General features: G+C 45.4%; 1 protein-coding gene across 2 annotated transcripts in view; it reads right to left on the bottom strand.

Moving 5' to 3' along the window:
- Positions 1-7190: 7190 nt before the first annotated feature.
- The window catches only part of INO80C (INO80 complex subunit C), a 29436-nt gene continuing 26932 nt past the window's right edge, over positions 7191-9694 (bottom strand). For both annotated transcript variants that reach the window (XM_017874013.1, XM_017874012.1), the window contains one exon: positions 7191-7595. In XM_017874013.1, coding sequence (XP_017729502.1) covers positions 7464-7595 — 132 coding nt within the window. In that variant the 3' untranslated portion in view covers positions 7191-7463. The remainder of the gene's footprint in view (positions 7596-9694) is intronic.

Below are 9694 nucleotides of genomic sequence, written 5' to 3'. Positions count from 1 at the left end.
TCCGGGCCCACTGCACTCCAGCACTGGGTGATAGGGAGACTCCGCTCAAAAAAAGAAAAAAAAAAAGAATTGGCTCATAAGATTGTTGGGGCTGGCAAGTCTGAAAACTGCAGGGCAGGTGGACAGGCTGGAGAAATGTGAGTCTGAGGAGGGCCTCGAGGCTTCTTTCCTCTCTTCGCAGACCTCACTTTTGTTTTCCTCGAAGGCCTTCAGCTAGCTGGATAAAGCTCACACATATTATGAAGGGTAATCTGCTTTACTCCAAGTCTATTGGTTTAAATCTTAATCTTATCTAAAAAATACCCTCAAGGAAAAATCCAGACAACATATGACCAAGTATCTGAGTACTCTGGCCTAGCCCAGTTCACACATGAAATTAACCATCACAGAACGTGACACAGGGTGATGTGCTTCTCATGCGTGTCCAGGCAGTGTTCCTCTGCTTCTCTTCGCCCTCCGCACGCAGCTCTAAGCCAACCTTCTCCTGCCAGAGGACACAGGGGCTGAGAAGGAGTCCTGGGCGTGGATGCAGGGGCCCAGCTCACAGCCTTCCCTGCCTCTAGTTTCTCTCTTAAACCTCAGGTTTCTTAGGTGTAGAGTGAGCCCACGGCTACACTTGCCTCAATATTGTTGTAGGCATTAGATGGAAACAACGTGCGTGGGGTGCATGGTGTGCCATCAGGTGCAGTGGCTGTGCTATCAGGAGGGCTAGGGGCTCTGACACAGAGCAGGGCAGAGCGACCCTGGATCCTGATGGGTGGCAGTGGGCTTCCCTTATGGACAAAGGCAGCAGAGGACTGATGGTCCAACCTCAAGGAGTTTTCCCGAGCTCACAGGAAAGTGTTAGCAATCCTCCCAGCCCAGAGCTCCTAAATTGAGTCTCTCTCACTCTTTGTAAATTATATTGTACTCTTTCCAAAAATTCTAAGATGTTCAAGTTCTCCTTCTTCATCCTCCCACCCCAAATCCACTCCTTTTTCCGAAGGAGACAATCATTAACTCCTTAGCATAAATCGTTTTCACATCCTCTCTCTTAAAGATTTTTTTTTTAATTACAAAAAGGTGGTTGTCTATATTTGTGATTTTATTGTTGTTCACTTACCAACGTATTGTATGTATTTTTCAATATCTAAATCTGACTTCTTGTGTAGTAGTAGGCTTTTTTAACTTTCTACTCAAAATAGAGAAGAAAGATAAAGAAGAAAAATAAACAAAAGACTTCTTACAAATAACATATAAACCTTGTTGCAGGCCAATGAAATCAGTTTTCTGGGAAAGCATCCACATTGCTCAGTCCCCTTTTCTCTGAGAAGGGCCCTGGCCCAGGTGATGCTACCGGGAGGCCTTGCCTTTGCTCTCCAAGACCCCATGTGCACCCAGAAGTCCCCACTTACAGATCCCATTCCTAGAGTGTCCTCCTTTGCGTTTCTCTTTGGCTCCTGTAGCCACGTTTGCCTCTGAGGCAGAGCCAAATGCTGTGGGCTCTGTGCCACTCCGTAAGCAAACAAATGGCAGCATTAAATTTCAAAGAAAATGGTAACAAGTGCACACAAATCCTTAGATTACTGTTTTTCTGTCTTTCTTTTTTCTTTCTTTCTTTTTTTTTTTTTTTTTTTTGAGACGTAATTTCGCTCTTGTTGCCCAGGCCGTAGTGCAATGGCGCAATCTCGGCTGACTGCAACCTCCACCTCCCAGGTTCAAGTGATTCTGCTGCCTCAGCTTCCCGAGTAGCTAGGATTACAGGCATGCGCCACCATGCCCAGCTGATATTTTGCATTTTTAGCAGATACGGGGTTTCTCCATATTGGCCAGGCTGGTCTTGAGCTCCTGACCTCAGGTGATCCATCCGCCTCGGCTTCCCAAAGTGCTGGGATTACAGGCGTGAGCCACTGCGCCTGGCCAGGTTACTGTTTTTCTACAAAACCTTCCAAAGAGCCAAGCAAGGAGTTTGGGGGGAATTGTACAAATGCATACTTTGAGGAACCTCATTTTTGAGGTCTGACGTTGCCTGTAATAATTTTCCATTGCAAAGAGCAGAAACTCTCATCTTTATCTCTAGTGAGCAATTTCCTTTCCAGATGTTATTACGGGAGATATCAGTCACCAAGGCCTTGGCTGGCTCCCTGATAAAAGCCCTTGCAGTATTCCACACTGCAGAACCCCAGGCTATGCCCTCCAGGATTCACACTGGAAAGACCCAAGGCTCCAAGCCACTGGTGGATGTGACTCATCTTCCTGACCCCAGGGGAGGAGAGTGGTGTGTTTGGTGCACACTGTGCACCTGTCAGTAGTCAGCATCCTGTAGGCCAGGAAAACACTGACTCTTCTCAGGAAAGGCTTTGACGGCAGTTGGAACAGAAGTACAAGTAGACAGAGGCCACTGAGTTATGGAAGAAAACCAGGCTGGATACAGTTCTGTGTTTACAACAGGAAGATGGATCCCTCATTTTCCTGCTCAAGCTGGTCATCAAAACAAGTAAACAAGTAGCCCCTCCTTTTTTGTTTTTAGGGTTTTAAGGTTTGCTATTACATAGGAAACACGGTAGTATACATGGTGAATACCAAAGAAGGCATAAAACATGAGTAATTTTTAAGAGGTCCAGTGGGTGGTTTCTATTGGTTCTTTCTCTCCCTCATTATTCTAGAGGATTTCCTTCACTTAAGTCCTCTGCTATTCACCCCACAAATCCCTCAACCCCTCTTTCTCCCCTGGACTCAATCACAGATCGTTGGTTCTTTAGCTATTTACTCCTTCCCTTGTCTCATAAAAAAGTTGAGCAAGCTTATTAGAATACACAGAATAAAGGATGAAAAAAATGGTCAAAATAAGCAATGAAGAAGGCAAGGAAAATAGTTGATAGAGCCAGCAATAAGATGAGCACATGGAAACATCTATCATATGATGTTATTCAGTTACTACAAGCAGGCATGAGCCAAGAGTCCTAGGAGCCAAGGAAATGAGAAATATAACCAAGCTGAAGGTACAAGTCAGGAAAGCTCTGCCTTTCTAATGCACAGATCAGAGGGGAGGTGGGTGATCACAGTCCTGAGTTAAGTGCTTCTCTGATATTTTCTTATTTGATCCTGACAATCTCATGGGGTGGACATTATTATAACACTCATTTTACAGATAAGGAAACTAAGAATTCAAGAATAAGTTAGTAATGTGCCCAAGACTACAGAGTTACTCAGTTGTAGAAATGAGATTCAAACCCAGGCTATCAGGCTCCATGTCTGGGTCCTGAACCAAAAAGCTCACCCTGCAGGACCACAGTGGGGGAGTGGGGTTCTGTGGGACATTTCTGAGACAAACGTAATAGGCATTTTTGTAGGACCATATCTCCTGACCTCTTTCAATGCAATTCCTTAATATGGGCACAAAAGCATAAACCCTGTTGAAATTCAGCAAAAGCAATTCCTTGAAGCCAAACAATTTGTGCAGGTGCATCATTCTTTGATAACCTAATTTCCTTCTCTATGCACATAAATGAATACTGCAGATTCTATCAGGAATTAGAACAACAGGTATTTATTCAAACCATAGTCAGTCATTCTATGCATCCACAGCCCTCTCTATTAAGATTTATCCCCCACTAGAACCTCAAAGCTGAAGTCTTTGGTCTCCTCACTCTCAGGCTTCCTAACCTCTACAGAGAAAATACTCTTAAATACACAGCCCTCCGGGACAACGGAACACACAATGAAGACCTCTATTAAGAACATTTACAGGATAACTTGACCTGTCTTTGGTTCCTTTCTTCTATATTCTTTGTTAGATGTTTTAGGAATTGGGTATTTCCTCTATTCAAGACCTCATACCATTTGGGCAGCATTTCTCAAACTTTCAGCATCTGTAAGCCAGTGCAAGCTAATGCAAAGCACTCATTTTGGGTAAGATTTCATCACCATTTTAGTAATAAAACATCACATTCTTTTGAAAGCTTTTTTATTATGAAGAAATGCAAACGTACACCAAAAGTAGAATAATATAAAGAACCCCCACGGACTTATCACTCAACTTTAACTATAATTGACTCATGGCCAATCTTATTTCAACACGATTCTCATCCACTTCCTCTCTCTCATATCTTCCTGAAGCAAATCCCACATGTCATATCATTCCATCCATAAATATTTCAGTAGGTGTCTCTAAAAATATGAATTATTTATTTTAACATTACAATAGCATAATCACAACTATTTGTGAGAATTCTAAAATATTATCAGATATCAAAATATATCAGATTCCCAATTGTCTCAAAATTTTAGTTTTTTTTGTTTGTTTGAATGAGGATCCAAATAAGGCCCACATATTTCCATCAGATAGAACATTATTTTAAATGGCACTATTGTTTCACGCATTTGTAAGAGGGCATATTTTGTAATCTCTCCCCAGGATATCTGTCCTATTTGATAATGGGATCAAGTTCCATAGTCCATTGATTTCTTTCGTTGCCCTTTATTTTTACTAAGTTAAACACTCCCAATTTACAGACACTGGAAACAGTAACAAATGTCTGATATCTTTTTCCAATGACTATGGATTCAGAAATTAGAGATTTCTTATTGCAAACATGTTTAGCCCTCCACCAGGTGCCAAATCAATTATGAAACACATTTAAAATCTGGACAGATCCATGCTTTAACTTGGGAGATGGGGGAAAATGGGTCCCCCTCACCTACAGGGACTTCCTTCTGGTTCTGAAGAGCATATCTTCAACGTTACAGGTTGTTTTAAACTATGCCCAATACCAGATTAAGAAAGAGTCAAACTCCAGTCAGAGCAGACTGGACCTGAGTTTGGTCTTAAGAGGATTTCTCAAGTCCAGCTAATTGTTTTTCTCTTAAAGGGGCTGAGTTTTTCTTTTGGATCCTGCAGACCAATACAAGAATTGACTTCGTATCAGAGGCAAATGATCAGTAGATATGCTGTGATGGGCAAAGTCATTCAAAGTTATTAGGAGGACACTGAAAGAGCCAGGCAGGGTATGAGGTGATCCTGAAGGAGGATTGGAGCAGGGCCAAGTAGAAGACGAAGAGGGTGATATAGGAATGAAGAGGGAGGAATCTGCAATGGCATTCATATTTCTGACTCCAGTGTGGGATGCCATGTAAAAAGGAACCCTAAATTCACACTTACATGCACACACACCCCAAAGAAACCCCTTGCCAGTTGCTCATGGCCCTAGGATGGAAAGAGCCAGCTGATCTGAGAATAAGAAAAGGTACCTTACACGAAATATTCTCTTCATAGTTACAACAAATGTTCTCAACACTGGCTGCATATGAGAAGCATCTTGGGAGTTTAAAATACTCTGTCCGGGCCCCTGCGCAGGCTAGCGGAATCGGAATCTCCGGGTATTTTTAAACCTCCGTCCCCGTCCCTCTCCTGGACACCCCCACCCACACAGGTGATTCTAACATGCAGCCCGGCCTGAGAACCACCGGGCTAAAGCATGGACAGCAAGGGCTATTTCAGTACAGGATCGATTAATGAGCAAGGGCTCATTATTCAAAATACTCACAACTTGACGCTTGGTTTGGCTCAGCCTAGACTTCTGGAGCTTGGGGTGAGAAGCAACCTAATCTTCAGAATTCACCGCTCTCCTGTGAAACAACGTCAGCGGGGAGAGACTGGCAGGGGAATGGGAAAGGCGGGGTGACGTGTCCTACACACGAGCTTCCCTTCTGCCCGGGGAGAACACTGGTTCTCTCACTCCTCTGTGCATGGTGATCACACGGGAATATCTGTCAAAAGCAGCTTCCTGGGCCCCACTCCCTACGTCGGTCAGAAGGTTTAGGATGTGGCCCAAGAACCTGCATTTTAGCAGGTCTGCAGGTGACTCTCTGAGGGTTTATGGAACAAACACATCCAGAAACCCTGAGAGGCCTCCAGGAGCAGCAGTGTGTGGGCCCTTCCTGGTGAACACGTGCGGGGCAAGGCTTCCCTCTTCAACCCTGGGCCCTGCCCCTGGTCTCAGCAGTAGGTCTGAGGTGGTGCCTAGCATCAGCGTTAGAAGTGATTTCAGGGCACTGTCCAATTGGGGACCTTCATGGAAAAGAAGTGGACCTGCCCCAAGTTTTCTCTGTACAATAGAAGGTGGAAGTGAAGCAGGAAGGACCCTTGGCTCATTCACTCCTTGCTTCTACCAAAACGGAAGCTGGCGTTTTCCTAGGCTGACAGCTGGCAGGAAGTGCAGGCGGAAACCAAGCAGCAGCCTCTGGTCTTTCAGAAACCATTGATTTTATCAGAAAAGTGGACCTCAAAGCAAACATGCAAATTCTTGGGCCCCACCCCAGACCACCTACTGATCAGGTACTTCAGGGAGATGGGCTCCCTAATCTGTGTCACAGCAGGCTCCCAGGTGATTCTGATGCTTGCTCGGTGATTATGGGCTTAGGAAAGGCCCCACGTCTTCTGGCCATCCCCTTAGGTCCCGTGTCATGGAGACAGGGGGAGGCCCCTCAGCACCTCCCCCGCTCTCACGGTTATTGGGAAGGTGCTGAAGGATACTGGGGCTGCCAACCTGGAGGAAAAGGAGCCTGGTTCCAGGCAGCTGCCACCTGCACAGGCTGCTCTCCCAGCTGACTTGCTTTGTTTTATTTTCTCTAAGCCTGAAGAAGGGCTTTCCCCAGAGAGAAAGGACACCTGGTGCCTAATCCCCCAAAGCAGAGGCAGCTGTGGTCCAGAAGCCCCAGGGCCTGTTTCCACTGTCCTCCCTGGGGAAATGCAGGCCTAGGGCCCAGAGAGGCCCAGGACTTGTCTTGACACTCTCCTTTCTCTGGCCAAGAAAATGCTTCCTCTTCTTGGAGGATGGAGATGCAAACACTCCCTTTCTGGAGCAGGCTGCAGCCAGAGGGGCGGCATCCTCTATCAAGATGAAAGCCTTTTTGGGACAGAGTGTCAATGCTGGTACCCCACACTCCCAAAGATGAGGGGAGACTGATCTGAGGCAGAGGCACATGTGAGAACCAGCCCAGTGGGATAGAACAAGTTACTTGCCTCTTTCTTCTCTGGACCCAATTTTGGAATTCTTCCAAGCATTCTGATCAGAGACAAATACTAACATGCTCTAAAAGGGGGTCACCAGGATTGGAAGTAATCCAGACCTGTTGTGGATTCACTGCAGAGTCTTTCAATGTGTTATATGGGGTTCACTACTTTAAAACAAAAATTCAGGGACTTGGGATAAATGAAAAGTATAGTTTTATTGTATTTTCTTGTCAAACACCTTTACTTGAGGCAACAACTGAAGTATAATTTAATTCAGCAGGAAATATCACACTTGGAGGGAAAACACACACTCAAAAAAACCCTTAAATGAAAGCCAAACATTCTTTCCAAGGCACAGCACTGGCATTTTCAGACTGACAGAAGAACGAGTTTGTTTTCCGTGAAACAAAATCACGAGTCCAGAGTCTGTTTTTGAAACAGCTTTCCACTTCATCTCCCTTTCTCGGGCTCAGGGAACGATGCTTGTGGCCTTCCTCAGGGCCAGGTAGCCGGTGACGACGTCAGAGGGCAGCCTCCGAATATAGGAAAACTCTTCAATGGTGCTGAACCGCAGTTTGCTCTGGGGGTCTGTGTAGTTGGCCTGGAAAGAGGCACAGGGAAGGGCAGAAAGTTTTTGCGGGTAGGGATATAAGTTCAAGTATAAGTTTAAAAAAATTTTATATCCCTACCAGAAAGTTTTTGCGGGTAGGGATATAAGTTCAAGTGTAAGTTTTAAAAATTTTTCTGTTTCACTGAAAGTGATATATATTTTCATTATGTCTTACTCCGCCACCAAGAACACTAAATCACTCACTGTGGCACAGGCTCATTAACCTTCCCAGACTCCAGAAACACTTCAGGGTATGGACAGGAGGAAGGGGAATAACCACATTAGACTCTGGGACCCTTCTGGTTGGTGCCTCAAGGGCTGCAACAGGTCCAAGAGTGAATTCATGATGGTCATCCCTCTCTGACTTCAGACTCCTGCCTCTTTCCAACAAATGTCCCAGGTCTGTGCTCAAGGCAGGAGCTGACGCCCTGCATGCTGGGCATGTGCCCCTCCCTGCTGTGCTCCATTTACCTCCAGCATGCTCCTTTCCAGCTCTTCCAACACCCCCTGCGCCACTTCCACGCCTCCCTGAGCCACTCTGTAGTGCATCACTGACCATTCACACCCACCCTTCCCCTAGAACTGCAGCCAGGGATCTTCTTTGCAATGTGCAATTCTGATCATGTCATTCCTTAGCATAAAATCTCTCAAAATGGCTCCTCTGCTCCTGGGACAAAGGCCCAAGTCCTCAGTGCAGCTCCTCGGCTCTGGGCCTTCCTTTGTCCTCAGCCTCCTCCTCAGCCACACGTCCCCACTCTGATTCCAACTATCCCTGGCCTCTAAGTTCCTCCCTTTTACCATGCCCCATCTGTCCTTTCCTTGGCAGGGGACCCCAACTGTGGCCCATTTTGCTCAGTAATCACCAGTTCATTCTTTAGGACTCAGCCCCAAAGCTACACCTCGAGGGAAGCCTATTTGTACCCCCACAGGAAGTCAGAACCTCACCCTCCACTCTCACAGCAGCAAAAATACTCCAGTGGAATGCACATCTCTGTTGCTTTGAAGTTTATTATCTACATGACTCTTTGATGATGGTCTAGGCTATGACGGTCCATGAGACAGGAACCCTGTGGTTTGCTTATCATTGTAGACTGGCTCCTAGTGCAATGCAGAGTGCACAGAGGGCCTCCAGTCAGGGTTTGTATAACAAAACAAATGATTAATGAATGAATAAACAAACAGACAATTGGGACCATCACGGAAAAGAGAACTTGTTTCCCAGACATATCAAAATTCTCTCTTGGTCTCTGTTCCCCGTGTGCCAAGTGGAGAAAATAATTCACTAACTATATACCTCAAAGTACATAGGCTTCTATGGATTTTGAAACAAAAGACATGAGGGTGAGTCATTTTGAGCTCCTTTAAAAAAATTATAAAAGATGCCATTAAAGTCTAGACAGATAACATCCAATTATTCAAGTGTAGATGTCTGCTTTAATGTGGATCATCTTTGTGTGGACCTAGACTCACAGTAATCTGTGATTTAGGAAGGGAGGGAACACTCAATAAAAAAGCAACGAGCTGTCGGGAACTTATTTATAGGCTTCTCATGCCCTAAAAAGTCTTCCATTTTGCCACTGGGGACTCCCCTAAGTATTTAACTGCTGTGTGTTAGGAAATGGGATTATTCCTAAAAGGCTAAGATTAACTAATAGCTCTATATAAAATAAAACTTCAATCCCTTGGCTTGACCTAGATGTTACCTTTCTGTACCACATTTCCTTTAATGACAGTAATATAAGGAACGGCTTAATTAGAAAAACAGTGACAAGTCTCTTCTGAGGGATCCTGGCCATGAGGGAAGTTAGGTTAACTAGTAGGAGAGGCTGCCCTGCAGTTCCGAGCAGAGCACAGGCATGTGTGTCTGGCGTGGACCATCTGGCCTCCGTAGACGAACCAGCCTCGGCCGAGCTCCATGTCTGTGGCTGCCTCACTCCTACCAGCAAACTGTGCTGAGCCGGCCCGCCCAAATTCAGACCTCACTGCCAAGAGGGCTGCTGAATAAACAGTGCAGAATACAGAGATCCTGTGGCACCAACAAAAAGGTTACCAACAAAAACCTGAACAGACTGGACTGGACCCAGGGGCCA

This window comes from Rhinopithecus bieti, unplaced genomic scaffold (assembly GCF_001698545.2).
Source record: "Rhinopithecus bieti isolate Rb0 unplaced genomic scaffold, ASM169854v2 scaffold_5260, whole genome shotgun sequence".
Taxonomy (NCBI): domain Eukaryota; kingdom Metazoa; phylum Chordata; class Mammalia; order Primates; family Cercopithecidae; genus Rhinopithecus; species Rhinopithecus bieti.
This window is presented reverse-complemented; position numbering and strand designations above follow the sequence as displayed.